The sequence below is a fragment of the Pyrgilauda ruficollis genome, unplaced genomic scaffold, assembly GCF_017590135.1.
Source record: "Pyrgilauda ruficollis isolate IOZ18807 unplaced genomic scaffold, ASM1759013v1 scaffold23, whole genome shotgun sequence".
Lineage (NCBI taxonomy): Eukaryota > Metazoa > Chordata > Aves > Passeriformes > Passeridae > Pyrgilauda > Pyrgilauda ruficollis.
The window spans coordinates 11,852,930-11,871,503 of record NW_024522539.1 but is presented as its reverse complement, the minus strand read 5'-3'; the positions used below and the strand labels follow the sequence as shown (position 1 = coordinate 11,871,503).

At 34.5% G+C, this 18,574-nt stretch overlaps 1 protein-coding gene across 1 annotated transcript in view; it reads left to right on the top strand.

Annotated features, from left to right (window-relative positions):
• The window catches only part of WDR72 (WD repeat domain 72), a 91,187-nt gene that overhangs the window by 14,790 nt on the left and 57,823 nt on the right, over positions 1 to 18,574 (top strand). Inside the window, exons 11-13 of the mRNA XM_041469159.1 lie at positions 59 to 279; positions 1,528 to 1,723; positions 12,290 to 12,492. Of these exons, the coding sequence (XP_041325093.1) occupies positions 59 to 279; positions 1,528 to 1,723; positions 12,290 to 12,492 (620 nt within the window). The remainder of the gene's footprint in view (positions 1 to 58; positions 280 to 1,527; positions 1,724 to 12,289; positions 12,493 to 18,574) is intronic.

Sequence of the window (18,574 nt, the reverse complement as noted above, 5' to 3'; positions counted from 1 at the left end):
TGTAAATCATGGAACTCCTAGTCTTAAACAGCAAAAATAATGTGTAATCTTGTTACAGATAATCTACCTTATAAGGTTCTGAATGGTCACAGTAGCAGAGTCACTTGCTTACTTTATCCACATGACAAATCAGTAAGATTTGATCCCAGCTGGCTGTTATCAGGGGGCCAGGATTCTGTTGTGATCTGCTGGGATATATTTACTGGAGGCATCCTACAGCAGTTTAATCTGCAGTCTGGTGCAGTGACAGAGCTCTTGCGATCCCCAGAACACTACAGAGTAAGTAAAATCATAAAATATATGTATATATTTATATACCACTATCTGGAAATACTTTAGCCCACTTTACACTTAATTTACCTTCACTTAATTGTTGTCTTTGAAAGTTGCTTTTAGTTGCAGGGAGTTGAGTTTTTGAGTCTGTAATATATGATATTGAAGCTCTTAACATTCTATTCACCATTTTTATTGTCATGATTATTAACTTATGTGTCAATCTGATTAACTCCTCCTGAAATTTAAAAAACTTACTCAGTGCAGCTAGGAGCTTGAACTATAATATTTTAATCTTCTCTGTTGGTCCAAAATAGATATACTTCATTTTGGTTCCTGACACATCTTTTTGGTCCTTTGTGTGTATGTTTTTGCATTTTATGATATTTAGAATAGTTTAAAGTTGTGTTCTAATTAATTAAATTCTGGAGTTAAATTTAGATGGAGAGTTACTGTACTGAATGTTCTATGTAACTTTTGAACTATGTATTCTGTGAAGCTGTGATTTCCATTATTCCTCTTGCAAAGCCTGCAAAGACAGATTTGATACTTATGACTTCCAGTCCACTTACATGCCAAAATAAAATAGTAAAGAAAAATGGTTTGCAATAATAAAGTTTTTAATATTTGTAAGACTCCTTTTCATCTTTATTCTGAAAACTGAGTAGGATTTAATGCCTGCCTGGCTCGTGTTTCAGTCTTGTTTAAAGAGCTGAATTGTTCTGTGAGGGAATTCCTCTGTGTGTCACCAAAAATTACTTGCAGGAAGGGAAGGTTTTGCAGTATCAGATCCATACAGTATGAAATGAATTTGTAACTTAGTTGTTTTTTTTTTGTTAGAAATACATAACTCTTGGCTTTTTAGACCTGACATAATTTTATATTTCATGAGCACCACTTTGGTTTAAGGTAATTTTTTTACTACTTTCTCTTCTAGGACAACTGCTACTGTATAGTTGGTTATATAATCACTGCTTTGGTATGCTAAATATTGTGAATAAATGGAATTAAAATTATTGTAGTTGAAATACTGGAAAAACAAAGATGAAGGTATGTTTTCCTGTCAGGAAATGAATTGTATAGCCAGTCTGCTGAAAACCAGTTGAAGATGTTGGCTGACATAAAACATAATTTTTTAAAATGAGTATGTTCTGGGAAGGAAATCACTGGAATACTCTTCCTAGGCCTGTTAAAATGATGTGGTTATGAATTACAGTGGTTACAGCGTTGAAACTGGAGTTTTCTGTTTTGCAGTTAAAAGACCAGAGTATAGTGTGCTGTGTGTGCAGCGACCACTCAGTAGCAATTCTACACCTCCAGAAGAGACAATGTCTCTTACATGCTAGAAAGCATCTGTTTCCTGTGAAGAAGATAAAATTTGACCCTCTTGAGAATGTGTTAATTGTTGGATGTGAAGACAATTCAGTTTACATTTGGGAAATTGAAACAGGTAATAACACAAAGGGGTCATCCTATTTGTTTTGATGTTTTGGTCACTTTCCTGAAGGTTTTTCTGTCAAATGGTGTTATTTATAGAAGGAAAAACATTAGTAGAAAATGCTGAATGGGAAAGTTTTAAGGTTAATATAAGCAAGAAAAAAAGAAAATTTTCTTACAGTTCAAGGTATGCCACTAGTAAAATAGAATGGCTTGAGTCCCACCCTGATAATCAGGAGTTTAGCTGACATGGCAGTGAATTGAGTAGAATTCTCCTGGGAGCTATAAGTAAAAATCGAACTTATTAGAAAGACTGATGTTTTCAGTCTAAACTGTCCCAAGTTGAAGCACAAAGTTATTATTTCTTCCAAAAATTCATGACCTGAGATATTTTGATTTAATTGATAATCAGTTAATAGTGGAAGATAATTGCAAAGCTCGTGACTGTGTAGACAGCAAAACTAAAGGTGTGTTTCCAGGTTAAACTGTAGATTCCCAGTTGATTTGAGAATGCAATGCTGATTCATATGGCTAATAAATGTACTTATTTGAGCTTGGACAGACAGGACTGTTAGGGGTTATAATGGTATTAGACACTAGGAGCGCTCAGGCAATTCAGAGCTGTGTGTCCTGAGAGGAGGAATTGAGTCCAGAGCCACTGAAATGCACAGCATGTTAAAAGTGTATCAAAACCTAATTTTACTAACTGAGCTCTGAGATCACAATTTATTTTACAGGTTATTACAACACACTATCTACACTGTTTGCTTTAGACAAAACAGGAAAAATCAGTATATTTGAACTGTCCCTCCTTCACTCATAAAACCATTGCCTGTTTCAAGATTAAAGAGGAAATAAAATTGATACCACTGCTCATGCATATTACATATTCAGACAAGGGTTCAGATGGCTAAAAGTGTGGCTTTTGTTATGAGTATCATGGAAGAATGAGTGCCACATTCACCACCTCACCACAGGAAAAGATGCGTTTATTTGCTTTACAGTAGCAATTAACAAATCGTTTTTGTTGTTGCTCCTGTTATGCATTGCTGACTAAAAGGTGCCATCTAGGGTCAATACCTGAGAAAGCCCGGTAGGATATACTGTAGTTGCTTTAATGTTGAATTACATCTGTATTGCAGCAGAACACAAGAGGTCATGGCGTTGATCCTTGAAATTGGCCTGACCTAGATCAAGAGCTATGTAGATACTTCAGTGGCACTCAGGCAGACAAAGCATTGTTCAGATGTGTGACAGAGATGCCACAGCATCACTGAGGCACCTCTGCAGGAACACAACACCTTTCATTAGGATTTCATCTGCTGGCAAATAAATGGGCAACCACACATAGTCCCACTTGCCTGCACAGTTACCTCTGAACATATTCCCTAACTCAGTTAAATAGGATAAAATCTGAGTGGTAGCCTTGCGCTTGAGTTCTGTTATGGGAAGAGACATAAGATAGCTTTTATTGCTTCTACAGTCAAAAAGTGTTTATATTTCTTCTGGCTATGCAGTTAGCTTCATGACTTGGGCTTTGCCTCTAAGTTAAAGTCAGTGGAGTATTGTGTCAGACTCATATATCACTGTTTGCCGTTAAAAAAATGCATCTGAACAGTGTTCCTGTGCAAAAGGTAATGGATAGCTGGGAAAACAGCCAGTCTGTTTAGAATTTCAAGCTGTGGATTAAGAATTTCTATGAATATTTCAGTATTTACACTGTTGTAGAGTCAGCAATAATTCTGTTGAATTTGACAGGTGACTTTAGAAAAGTTTAGAGAGTTAGAACCACTTTGACTCTAGAATGGTTCTTCCATCAGGTAATTAAGAGGGTGATCCCTAGAGCAGATGGAAAATTTCTTTGTGCATAATGGTTCATTGTCTAGTTTCCTGTGACAGAGGTTGACACACTTGTACAAAAAGCATTCCCAAGGACCTGAAAATGTTTGTCTCAACAGGTATCCACAATTATCATTTTATGAAGCAGAATAAACTTGATGTCCTAGGTTAATCTCTAAAACGTTGCTACTTCATATACAACTTGTTGTACTCTCTTTTCATGAGATTTACAAAGATGACCTTATTTTACATGATCACTGGGAAGTTTTCTGAGTACAATTGTCTACATATATTCTAAATAAATAGTATTTCAGCATAGCTTATGATGAAATGTTAAATACCAGGAGTATAGTTGACTTCAAGTGTAATTTAAGTATGTATCTCTTCCCCACTGACTACAAGACAAGTCTAAAAAAGGTGGGAGATAAAAAGGAAAAAGATAAGTAACTGCCTGTTGCTCTTACAGGTCTAGCATTAGATAAATTTATTTATATCCTTAATTCCCTTGATTTACAGAGCAAAGTGAAATTATTCGAAGTTTAAATGTTGATATTGCACCTGCATGTGGGTAGTGATATAGAAAACAATACAGAGGCCATGAAATAATATCTGTGTAGTTTAATGTTTTTTACCTAAATTTTAATATATGGATATGGCAACTTTCCATTACAGTGGAATATCTTTCCATGACAATGCATATTGATCTAATCATACATTTGGAATATTAATATAGTATGTGTACAGGATATTCTCCAAACTTGTGTGCTAGAAGACAAATATGAAAATCAATAACAAATTTTATTCTAATTAAAGTGCAGAATATTTCTTCCAATAGCTGCCACTTGAAAACCCCTTCAATAAGGAAATTAGCTGTTATCTGTATTGCTTTTACATTTTCCTAACCAGTTGGTATCTTCGCTTTTTTAGAAAAGTAAATATCATTACAATAAAATACAGTAATAAAAGGATCAAAGGATTTTTGCTTGCTGTGTACAGCATATGGCAACATGTCTACCAAGCTGCCTTTAGATCCAATGTGTATTAAGAGTGAGGAATGAATGGGTGGGATTTAAATAGCAATATTCCTTGCTCAGAGTTAATAATCTTCATTTATCAGTGATACATTATTTTTCAATTAGTATAAGTTTAAAGTGAATTTATTCCTCGAAGTTCATAATACTTTAAGAATTAATCATTTACTAATTTCCTGTTACTTTATTTTGCCTTGCAAGCCCCTCTCTGTTTTATTAAGGATATGTTTAGTTTGCGTTTAAAGATAGAATAACATCACTTAATAAAAGTTCAATTTATTGTTCAGTTCTCATCCTACATATTTAGCTTTACACTGGCTATGTTGTGGTTTTTTCTACTCCCCCAGGGGAGTGCAGATTTTCAGAGCTTTCTTACATGCTACTAGCTCCAAAAAAAATTGAAACACATGCCTAAAAATATTTTTATGAGGTCAGATCTCCTGAATAGTCAAAACTAACTCCGCTTACAATCCTTATTAGAAAAGGTCAAAAATCATCAGTAAATTATAGACAATAACTAAATACGCAGTATTTTGTTTTATCGGCACTATTTGTGTATCACTTTCCCTATTTGTGCTCTACCTGAATAATTTTCTGAATAGAATATTTTTCCTTGCATTTTGACATGTTTATTTTCACAGTATCTGAGTGCTTGGTAACAATAGTTCTGCCATTTTCTGACTAAGTGCAGAAGTATTACAGTTGTCTTGGCTTCTAACGTCTGCATTTAAACAAACCAGAAATCCTAAGAATGACTTTTATATAGAATTATTCTGAGAACACTCTAGCTGGTATGTAATTTTAAACCCCTCATTTTTTGATGTATTGAGTGTACCAAAGATATACGTAGAAGTACCTGCTACCTTAATTCAGAGGTTTTCTTTGCTATTTCTACCTGTTCTGCACATGTAGTATCAGGGTGATACTGATGTATTTATCTCGGGGTTTTTGGTAGAGGTAAGTCCATTCACTGTTAGGAGACTGTTTGTCACCATGTGGAATGCTCTGTATGGACTTCTCCTCCTTGAGCAGGCAGGAAAAGCAGCAGTGCTTCAAGCAATGCTGTCACTGTGGTGGGAGCAAGGTGTCAGCTTGGAGGTTCAGTTCACAGAAGGTGAATGTTCAGCTTTGAGTCCATACTTTAAGGCATGAAGTTTTTCTGAGACACTTGTGTTTGATGACTTTAACAAGAATGATTAATGGCTTGAGACATTTCTGCTGAGAAAGGAAAAAAAAATAATGCCACCTTAAGATAGCTGTCAATCATAGAAAATTTTACCTCAAGCATTTAAAAGCTACACAGGTATCAATAAAATAAACCAGCCTTTTAATGAGTTTCTCAGCCCTAATAAAATATGCAGTGTCTAACATTAGTCAAATCCATCTATGATCATAAGAAACCTTATGAAAAATAGAAGAATTCAGAAATACTCAGAAAATAATTCTTGTTGTGTTAATGCCACATCGATAAACTTAAATGCTGCATAAAACCTTTCCTGTTTCAGAAGTGCACTTGCCATAGAGAAAATGAAATTATTCTGCAGATATGATATTATGGATCAAGCCTTTGATCATATTGATGGTCAACCATGTTGGAAGGTTTTCAAACACTGTTTAAAGATAATTTTATGTAGTTATATATGCCTCAATATTTTTATAATTGGTGCCAACATGAGACTTACAAACCTGTAGTAAACAGCAAGTATCACATGAGTTGAAGAATATGAGGGGTGGGGTTTGAGTTGTTTGGTTGGCTTTTTTTTTTTCTTAGTAGACCTTTATTTAATATATCTGATAACTTTTCTCATCCTGCACAGAAATTAGGGATTAAACTGTTTAGAAAGTTAAGGCTTAGATTTCATCAGGTGGCTGTGAGAAAATAAGTTGTAGAGTTTTAATGAATCTTAACTCAATCAGAGTAAATTTGGTCATTACTTTACTAAGATTTATGCCTAGATAATTGGAGAACCAAGAATAATTACTTTTTTTGTGACTTTTTGTCCTTGTAAAATTTAGTGATTTAAGTCTCTTTTGATATCTTTTTCGTTTTCCCTGTCTCCCCATTGTTCTTTTTCTCTTCAGGTCATTGGTCAGAATTAGATCTGAGTGGGTGATTGTGGCCTCACTGATAAATCCTGTGGTTGTGTTTCATCTGCTGGAGGCCATGATGTAGGGTCAAAGTCATAGCAGTCACTACCTTCTTGTTTCTTTTTAAATGAATTTTGCACAGCCTAAAGATATGCAAATCTCAAAATAAGATTTTAAAATGAATATATATGCCTTGTGGAATTTATCATTTGGGTTTGGGGCTTTTTTTCATTTAATTTGTCAGTCTTAAGGTAAAACTTAACTAATATTTTGTCTTATTTTTATTGCATCTTATATTTTATATGTGTAAGCCTCAGGTCAGTCTGTAGCTTGTACTTGAATATTTCATAGCTCTCTAAATTTGAGTCATTGTTCAGTAAATACTTATTGATGTAGCATAATAAAGGGTAGTGGAGCTTGGGAAACTCTGTCTCAGGGTAAAAAAAAAAAAAAAAGGAGAGTGTCATCATCTCTTCAGTTTGCAGAAGCTGAGGATGCCTCACTCGTGCCAGTATACACGAGTGTATCTGTACATTTATATGTATGCATACACACAGGTATGTTTTTGTAATTATTATATACTTGGTGTGACTTGTATGGAATTTAGCTGTATGTAGCTGTTCCTTTCAGTTGACAATTTATCTTCATTCTTATAATTAAAGAAGTGTAACTGAAAACTGCTATGATCCAGTGCAGTCAGAAGAGAGCCTGCCAGGGAGGGGTTTCATTCCAGACACTAAGGGACAGATTCTCATTCTATCTTTCTTTGTGATAAAGGAGTAGATGGAAACTACTTGCATATCTTCCAAGTTCAGAGCTGGTAACTTTTTCCATTCAGCCCAGTTTAGCACATATATTGTGTCTTATAATTCATTCAAAGCATCATTGTCCTTTACTGTTTGGAGTAGTTTAGATGGAGTCAGGGGAGTGTCCTTTCTTTTGGGGTCTTGTGCCTGCATCAGAAATCCTGACATAAGGACTGGCTGTGTTGGGGAATTGCTCTTTTTACCCACATATATAAACTAACATTATATATCAGTGGTTTTCTTTGTGTTGATGTTCATTGCTTTTTTTCAGCTGAAGGCTATTGACAGTAGTTTGCTAATGCTCTTCTGAAAGTGTGTATTCAGAAAAATGTCAATAACACAGAGATGGACATGACAGAACTCTTCCAAATGCAAAAATGAGGAAGGAGGGTCTGCAAAGACACATCTCCATTTTTAATTTCATCCTTAAAGTAAAATAGCTTTTAAAATATTAGATTATTAGGCTGGATTTTGTGTAATCTGTCCCATATTTGCTAGATGGCATTTACTTTTGTCTTGGTATTGTTTGGAATATGTATTCTTAATGCAACGTTTATTCCGTCTCTTTTGGGCCAATTGATATTGGAATGATAGTACTAGCAATAAGGAGAAATTTTTCAAGCAAAGTGCTTGCCTACTGTCTTGGAGCAAGATTGTAATATTGTAAAATTCAAGCATTTTTGTAGCAAGGAACGTAAAAATTCTGTATGCTTTACCATCATAGAAGAAAATGTGTTGGGAGGGGTTTTTTCAGGTGAAATAGGTATTTATAGAACAGATGATCTTAACAGAAAATAAACCAACTAGTGTTACAGATAGTACTTGTTCTGAATTCTGGGTTTTCTGTTTTGACTACTAGTAAAGAAAAGGATTTTTTCTTGACCACATGCTCTTTTTAAATAAAATCAGTTCTGAAATAATTTGTCATGCACAGAGCACTGTTATGCTGTAAGAGTCATCTGAGTTACTAGGTCACAGCAGCAGTGCAATATTGAGGATTTTCGATACTTTAGCTGTGACAGCAAACACAGAGAGCACTGGAGCCTGATGATGTGACGGGTCATGTGATGGCAGAGAACGCCTCGTCTTGAGGCAGGAAGATTTGCGTGACCTCTCTAGTAAAAATGCCCCCTTCAGTATGCAGAACCCAGAGAACTCTGTGGACAGCACTAACACCAAGAGACACAATTTGTAGTACTTGGTCCACAGGAAGAATAAGATGTTGTAGCAGTCTCTAGCCAGTCACATGTGGTGGTCCAGAGCTGCCCAGGAGAGTGAAATACTCCACTCTTGTCTGTTCCTGAGACTTGGTTGCCATGGTCACAGCTTTAGAGAGATGAAGACTTTCTTTTCCTGTATTTTGTATGTATAGTAGGGGGTCATAGCAGTGGTGTTGCTGCTGTATAGACACCCCTATCTCTTCCTGTTCATCCATTGTTATTTTATGCTCTTCAATCGAAATCCTTTAGGCTTATTTGTATTTAAATACTTAAGGTTTGAGAGTGAATTTTATTTCTGCACTCTTTCCTGTACTCTCATCCACAAGCTTTGTCTTTTCTTACTCTTTATTTTCCTTTAAGCATATTCCTAAAAAATGACAGTTTCTGGACAATAAGCACCCCGCCCCAGTATTATTTTGCCTTTTTGCTGCGGTCAGAAAGTCTTTGTCATATATACAGGTTTCTAAATCCTTTCCCCTCATCCTCTCTGTTTGTTCTCAGGTGTATTCAGGCATCACAGAATATAGGTCTTTTTCTTCATTTTGTCTCTGCCAACTATTTGCTCTGTAAATTAGTATTTTGGGCTATTCAGAAGAGTAAAGTTAAGCATATAATATAAATAACACTTTCATGATCACATTTTCCTATGCACTTTGTGCCATTTTGTTGCAGCTCCAGCTGTACACACAAACCTGTACATACAGATGTTAATAACTGTTGGTGTGTGCCAACAAATAACAGTGAACAGGATTGGGTAGTATATGCAAGAAAGGATGGGGTTTTTTTAAGAAACTAGACATCTTCTGGAAGGTGCTACTTAAACAGAATTTGAGATAGCTGTTATGAGAGATATATAAATAATTTAAAGAAGTAACAGAAGTTTTTCAAATTGATTTTGGGGTGTCATAATGTTCTGTTAATAAGAAAAACAAGCTCGTTGTCCAGGGCATTTGCTATTCAATGCTCCTCTCTATAAATGGGCATTAAGAATGAAAATTAAAAACCAAACCAATTGTAAGTTCTCTATGTAAGAAGACAAGCCCTGTTTCTTGATTATTGTAAACCCAAAAGGACGTTTTTTAGTTGGTAATATGTTCATTTTCTCTTCTCCTAACTACTCAAAAACGGTATGCTTGCAATGGCATTGTTCTGATGCACTTAGAGAAGTTTGTTAGCAGCAGAAATGTTCAGTAACCCAACAACCTGTTGGTGGCTTCTCACTTTGCGTCTGGTAAGTCCATAATATATAGAAGTATATCTGTCATATGCATATCTGTTTAAAATAAAATATGTGTTAAATACATAAAACATGACTTTGCTTTAATGCACATCGAGAATACCTGTATATTCTATTCAGGCCATTGCCTCCCAAGGTTAAATTCTGCTGTCAGATTTTTCTGTACCTTTTACTACTTCTGGTATATTTCTTTTTCTGTCAACTGAAATTTTTTTCTTCAACCAGAAGTTGAAAAATTTGCTCTGAAGCTGTTGCCAGAAAAAAAGCTCTGATATATGGAAAATAACCCAAGTCTGTCTGTAGTATGATAGCCTTCACTAAATTATATGCTATTTTATATCCACTAGATTATCCCACAGAATGGTCTGACTCTAGGGGATGACTGCTGCTGAAGCACTCTTTTGCATCTGGTGCTACCGAGACATGTTTGGAAGTTCTGTGTAATAACATGGTCAGGTTGTTGAAATTTCATGCCATGTCCCCAGTCTTGGATTTATTAAAAACTTATTATAATTTCTCTTAAAAGGAACATGATACCTGGTAATTTCACAGAGATATTATAATAGTATTGAGGACTATTCCAGCAGTGAATTGCACTGAAAAAAGTATTAGAGAAAACAAGGTTTGATATATGTGTGTGTATTCACTGTGTAGTGGACTTGCCACAGAAAGGGGTAGAGAAAGCTTCAGCCCCTTCACTCTAAAAGTAGGAAGAACAATTATTTATTTGAATTTTGCTCATGTTGTGCTCTGAATAATTTACATAATTTCATGGCATGTTTGTAGTTTGAAAGGCTACTTTACATATATTAAGAAGCCAAAATAATATTAGCTGAGTGACTGTATTATTTCCAAACTTCACTTTGCCAGTGCTGTAGTACTTTTAAGAATGTTTGCTCGTGTCCAGCATGAGCTGTACAATCATCCCTTGTAGGCATCTGTAAACATGGTTTTTTGTTCCTGAAATGTGTCAGTGCTGGGAGCTCTGTAGACAGTCTAACTAGGCAGACCTTTTGGGCAACTTATTTTCTTTCAGTAACCATCCTGCTCTGTTGTGGTCCCTGGCACTGGTTGCAAATCCTGGGGAAGAATTAAGAAAATGGCACGTTAAAAACAATTGGGGCTTATTTCTTTCAGTGTAGTATTACAGTCATCTGTGATGATCAACTGATTTTTATAGGGGACAAAGAATCAGGTGCCCTATTTTCTTCTGCTCTGAATTCAAAGACTTTGTTGTATGAGTAGTAGAGGTGATACTGCAGTGAAAAGAAATGGATGAGTTTCAGAGAAATAATTTCAGATAAAGAGATTTTATACACACATATACACACAAACACTTATTGTATGAGATCCCTCAATCCCAGTCCAATATTTTTAGCAGGTGTTACTGATAGAACTTCAATGTTACACATTTTTTTCTTGTAGCAGTGAAAGGGAAAATTCATGTTGTATTACTTGAGGGTAGAAAGAATTCAAACTTAAGGGAAAAACATTTCATTTTATAGCTGATATTTAATACTTCAAAAATCCTTCAGATGTGTTTTACCTCTGATATTTATAGGAAACATGCTATTTCAGCGATTTCTTTTAATTCCTATAGGAAATGTGTAGTATATAATAGTAGCTCATTTCAAGTACATTTAAGCTCAGTTTTGATATTTTTAATGTTACTTATAATTGAAATAGTATTACTAAAATTACTAGATAAGATTTTTACTAAATATAACTGGCTGTAACATCTAGAGGATTTAGATTTCAGAGAGTCACACGAGTGATTAAATAGTCTCTGAAACATCACATTCATATCCCTGATGACTAAGCTACATGTATATTTATGCATAAGCCTTCTTTACATCTAACAATTTTTAGGAATGGAATGAAAAAAAAATTGAGCTATCTCTTGCTATTTGTAATCCAGAACACTAGAGGACAGCACTAAAATATTACATAAATATGTTGTTGTTTACACTGTTAATGATATAGATGCTCTGGGAGGGGTTTGTGAGGAGAAAACAAATTTCTGTTTTGAACAGTTAAGGCAGGTGATATTTTTAGGAATATCTTTGGCTCCCTTTGAAAACCACATGTCACTCCAAACATATAAAATATCTGGAGCTGCTTGTGGTCTGATACAAAGTTATTTGCTACAGTGAATTCTTTAGAAATTAAGCTTTATTTTTTATAGTAATAGTGTATAATACATTTTTAGTTTTAAAAAGAGGAGCCATTTGCTTCATCTGTAAATATTTTGTGATTTTTTTTTTTTTTTGCTCACATGTCATGTACTGTATTACTACTATGATAGAGATGTGATAGTACAGCTCATTGAAAAAGTTACAACTTCTGTTGTTTCTCTAGGCACACTGGAACGACATGAAACTGGTGACACAGCAAGAGCAATTCTTACTGCTATTGAAGATTCAGAATACATAGTGGCAGGTGCTCTACTTCCTGTGTCTCAGGAGTCAAAACAAAACAAGAATTCTGGATACAAACACTCCAGCTCATACAAGCATGGCATGGGCCCTTATCCTGCTCATGCAGAGAAATCTTCAGATAAGGTAAGAGTGAAGAGTAGAGCGTTTTTCCAGAGCAATTAGTGGTGATTCTGATTCTTTACTCTGTCACCCACTGATGAGTAAATGGGATAGTGGCTTGGTTTTAAGTTTATAAAGGCTTCTTCTGGCTGGCCCAGTTTTTATGCCTTCAACCCCATTTCATAGATAAATGAGGAAAATTGGCAGAGTGCCTTATGCAAGGTCATTAGTGGCTAATCTCAAAAGGATTTTCTCAGTGCTTATTACCTGTAGTTAGATCCTATTTCCTCATGCCTCTAGCTTGTGACTGCACCTGTCAGTAGTACCCTGAGAACAGCTGAATACACCTTACACCCATTCAAATGTGTGTGTCTTGAGAACAAGCACATAGAGATCCCATGCTGTTGGTCTTTCTCTTATTGCTCTTCTAATGAGACCAAAGATCCCTCTTGTCATTCAGAGACAGTTTTTATTGGGTGTGTGTTTTCTCTTGGCATCATCATGGAATACACTGCAAGTGCCCTATGTTTTTATTGGTGTGATTAAATTAGTACTCATGTGAAGTACTGCACTGCAAGAAGGTATGATTATCTTCAGGAAAGATTTGGCCAGGGAGAGATTCTTTATCTAGAAATACTTTCCTATCAAAATCATTAAACCAACTAATTGAGACTGATGGAGAAGCTGTGCTCCATCTTTTTGTTTTGAATAAGGAATAGAAGGAAATAATATGCTTAAAGTAGCGTTAGTGTTATGTTAAAACTGAGAAAATGAGTACTGAGATATCAAATCATGAGGAGACTAAAAATGTAATAGTCATTCTATTTTCTTGTGGTCTAGATAAATCTATACTTTTATCAGTTATTTGTGGATATTTAAAATTAATATAGTATTTGCTAATTTTAAAACTGATTGCTATAACTCTCTAATTTAATACAATCTCAGATTCAATGAGATGGATATTGCCTTTTTCATGTAGGGAAAAAATGGTACAAACCTATTTTCTTAAACCCTATTTATGCAGCAGGAGGTAATATATTCACTGAACTGTTGATTAGGGTGTATCTTAAGGGCTTTTATGTAGTTTGTTCTTGCTTACCACTTTTTAATTAATAGGTTTTGGGAATCCTTTTCTCTGCAATAAACAGAAGTCATGTCTGCTATTCCTCAACCCTCAATGTACATGGAAGGTATTTTACCACAAGTATTGAGAGTAAAAAATGCTTTCCCTCAATCACACATAGAAGCAACCTTCAGAATGGTCTCTGGCCTTTTTTGTGGCTTTATTAATTATAGCAGATGAAGTAGCAGGTATTACAAAACTGACAAAGTACAGCTTGATCGAAGTCCTCACTCGGAATTTTATATTCTTTTCTTCATTGTATCTTCAAATTTACATATAACATTGAGTTTCTAATGACTGTAGTTTAACTCTTAATATTTTTCTTTGACCTTTTACTAACCTTAGTCTGATTTCTAAAGTTCTTTTTGATCCCATTTTCTGAAAAGTCTTATTAGCGCGTAATCCTGCTGAGCATGTTGTGGGGCAGATGGTGCACTAGTTGGCCATTGACACAGAATCTGATCTCCCTGTTAGTTTGTTAAAAGGAATAGATAGTTTCTTCTTGCCTTCTTAAATAGGAACAAAAGAAAAAAGTTTTGGTAGTTCTTTGGTAAGTAGTTTTAGGTATGTCTATTAAATTGAAAATTGCATGGATTTAACAAGGTGGGAGGAAAGAAAATGTGCTGATTATGGAATATGAGGAAGAGTTTTTTGTAAACTTTAAAATGTGGAGTTGAACATGCTTTGGGAATTATGATCTTAAATTGGGAGAAATATCACAACAAGAAACCATGGAAATGTAGCATGAGATTTGTAGTGCTCTCTTTGATTTGATATGCATCTTGTCTACTCTGATTTATCAAAATAATATTATATTGTTGTGTTTAAATATTTCTCATTAATATTCTTGTCCAAATGTAAACTTAAGAATACTATGGATGTCTCTTAGACTTTTATGTCACAATCTTTTTTTCGTTTCATGTTCTTTTTTGTCACTACAGACCTGTTAGGTTTGTCTAGATTCATAATAAATTAAGTTCTGTATTTGGGAAAGCACTTTTCATTCATCAAACATGTGTCATCCAGTACATTTAGAGCTTCTTCCCACTTGCATCTGCATTGGAGAGGGTTCTGTAGATTGGTGTGGGAGAAGTTGGAGCCTAAATGTATTTAGTGTAGCTGAACCTGGGAAAAACATAACAATGGAAGTCCCCTTAATGCTATTGCAGAAGCCCAGTGCTGGCTACACAAAAGGAGTGTGGAACTCTGCAGCTTTTTTAACACTGTTCTGTTATTGCTAAATTGATGGCTTCTTATGAAGTCTGCTGTTTTTCTTAAGTTTTGTACAGAAAATTTTTTGTTAGGTTTTTCAAAAAGTGCTCTATTGACTCTTTTGTATCATTGTATTTTAGCATCTTGAAATATTCTAGAAATTCAGATCCCATTTAATTAGTGAGAGGATTGTGGTTATCAGACTTCAACATTCCATCCCCTATTAATTAAAGCATATAATTATTACACATATAAAAATATCACAAAACTTTCAGATTATTAGAGGGTTTTAATATAGAATGAGTGTTTCATTATCAATTTCTTTCTTTGGCAAATTGTGTATTAGAAATTTAACAACATACTAAATTGTTAATAACTTTTCTATCAAAAAACCCCATCATCAATTTTAGCATATATTAAGGAACTCAATTTCGGAAGATTTGTGTGACAGGAAAAATGAGTGGGTAGCTATTCTGTCCTGTTGGTATTGTAATTGAGAGTGATCCTTTTGTACAAGGAGTGATCCACATGAAGATTGGAAGTAAAATTCAGCATTTGTTCTTGCCATTATTAAGTTGTTTTACCCTTCATATTATATTTAAGATGAAACAATGTTTTCAAAATAATGGTCTCTCTTTCCTCCATCCTAAAAAAGATAAATATCCTCATATAGTAGTCCAGCTCCAAAGGCTTTCTTTCAAAACTTTTGCTGTCATGTAAATCACGGATACAAAAGCAGAATGTTTTGATTTCATGGTGTTTTGACCATTTTAATTCTTTTATTGTGCTGCACGTGCCAGTGGGAGTACCAATAACAGATGACTGTGACAAATGCAGTTAACACAAGATCCATATTAATGTTGTCAAATCCCCTTGATATATTTAAACAGATTTTAATTATTTTTAATGCCAAAAGACCCAAAATATATAGCTTAATAGTTCTTCAAGAAAGCTTGACTTAATATGTGAATGTAAAACCTCTCATAAAAATGAAACTTTTATATTGGCCTTAGTCATTGACATAGGGTATTCATCAAGTCAGCAATTTGTGTGGCAAAGTGCCATTTGAATAGTGTATTGTTAGAATACTTATGGTCCACTTGACAAGGGCTCTTGCTGTAAATAGTGCAATTTGACTCCAGCTGTTAAAGAGTGGCTTTGACAGCAGCCAAATAGAATGGAGATGCTTTACTGCACCACAGAAAAATCAATATTGGGTTCTTGTTCATAGTAACCTGTTTTCTCTTTTTTTTTTTTTTTTTTTTCAGATTTATACAAGACTATCTAGAGTTCATTTGTGAAAGTTTAAATATTATTTTGAAAGTGAGGCTGTTTTCTTTCCAGACTATTGTTGGTGGTGAATGTTGCTTGTGTTTAGTTAAAAAGTAAAAGGCAGTGCTTTGTGGATATACATAAACAATGTGATGAGGCAGCATTATTGAAACTCTATTTACAGGGGTAGATGTTAGGATGTGGGTGCATAAGTTGTGTAACTAACGACAAAAGAAATGTTCTTTCCTTCCTCTCTGTTTTTTTTCTTTTTGTACTGTTACTGTAGAATCCCTGTCAATTTTCTAAGTATAGGGTTTTTTAAAGCAGGTTTCTTTGTTGCTCTCCCTGTAACAACCCCCACAGATGTTGACAATCTGTAGTGCCATTGTAGATTTTCCTGAAGCATGGTCTTGCTAGTGCTGAACAGTTTTCTAGCAGTATTCAGTGACACAAGGTTGCTATGATACCCGGCCAGTAGCAATAGGTATTGAATCACTGCTCTTAATTACAATAGAATACACACTAGACTGTGCTCATGGTGTTCATATGGAACTAGCTCTCATTATTGCTTTAAGTCTTAGTTCTGCTTGAAAATTGGAGCTCTGTGAAAAACTGATTAAAAAAAAAATTGAAATGCTCCAGTGCATCATATGAAGATTTCATTGATGCACATAAAAAGGTGGATGTGTCTGGGAATTGTTTTCCTGATGTTCCAGAAACCCTTCATGTTGGAAAGTTTCCTACCTTTTCAGCTTCAATATTTTGGACATAAGCCTGTGTTAATCATGCACTAATGTTTCTAGTGGTTTCAGTAATCAGAATGGTCTGGGTAAAAACAGTGGAGGGAAAAGAAGATTATAGAATCTGTGCAATGGTTGCTGAAGCTTGAACTCTTAAAATTATACTACTGAAAATCTAGATTAGAAAAGAATTTTTTTTACTGTGCATATAAGATAAGGCAAAGGTGGGGGAGAGAAACATTCATTTATATGTGGACTTGTATATGTATTTTTTGGTATATTAACTCAGCAATTTCTTAAAATATGTTGTAATAGGTCCTTTGGAACTTGATATTCACTTACATAGTAGTATACATATTCTGCTCTGAACAAAAATATGTAAAGGCAAGAATGTCCAGAAGTTACAAATAATAAAAGAAATATCTACTTTGCTGCTGCACATAATAAGTAAGAGGCAAATGAAGACTGTAGGATAATAGCAGCTATTTGTTTTAGTATAGCAAGGGAAGCAATTTGAAAATAAAATTGTTATTGAAAGTCTGGAAAATCACTGCCAGTTAAATCTTACTGATGGAAAAATTGATAGAAAAATGGAAATAAGATACAAGCACAAATATAAAATAATACTTAGCAAATAGGAAATCAGGGGTGGTATCATAAACAATGGTGTCACAGACCAGATTCCTTTAATTTCTTTCCTTTTATAATATTTAGAGCATTATTATGGGGAATTACAGATCTTGATGATTTATGTGAAGTGGATTATTAAGGACAAAGCAAAATAGAAAGAAGTAGAGTATTTCTCCCTAAAGTTAGTAACAGCACATTGATGCTGCAAGGGTTTTGTTGGTTTTTTTTTTTCTGGAACTAGTTTTCACTAGCTGTATTTAATAGTTTATTAAGTAAGCATAATAGGAAAATGAGTAAAGAAAAAAGAACTCAATATATACAGGTGTTTTTTTTCCTCTGTAATTCAGTTGCAAAACATTTTAGTACTACATGTCCTGTGAAATTTTACAATTAAGTATTTTATCAAGGGACCAAGATAGCAACATAACTACAGTGAAGTAATAACTTGGGAGTTATGAGATTAAATTGGGAGCAGTTAAAAAGAACCATGATCCTGAGGGATATTGATAGCTTTGACCACATGCCATCTTTTATGGAAGTTACTGTAGTTTTTAAATTGGCACACCAAGTCAAGAATTTCATTTGTGTTTTCTCCATTGATTGCTTCAAAGCAAAATGAAACCAAAAAGTTGCCATTGTGCTATTGTAGCACATTTTAATTTTACACGTGTGGATAGCAATTAACACAGGGTGTCAGAAATCTAATAATAAGTTTTAGCTATTTATTTCAGTGCTTCTGACACTGATTCTTTTCTACTCTGTGACTATATGGAAAGTGACTGACTTAAAACTTCTTTCCCTTCTTAGACAGCTAATTGGACTGTGTGATAAAGCTAAAGAGGCTGCTACAGTATCCTACTAGAAATAAGTCTAAGGTCAATATCAACAGTCCTTGAGAAGTATTTCATGTTGAAGGATGATTTATTGGCACTAACCTAACTATTGTTGTCTTTTTCTTTTCCCATACCTCTGCCATGCTGCAATTCCCTTCTATCTCTTGGAATCTTTAGCAAAGATTGCATTTTGGTTATGGATTTATACTTATAACTAAAAAAATACAGTTTCTGTCTTATGGAATTGGTCTTCATGATACCACATTTGCCACTTAGGACTGTTTCTTTTAGGTCTG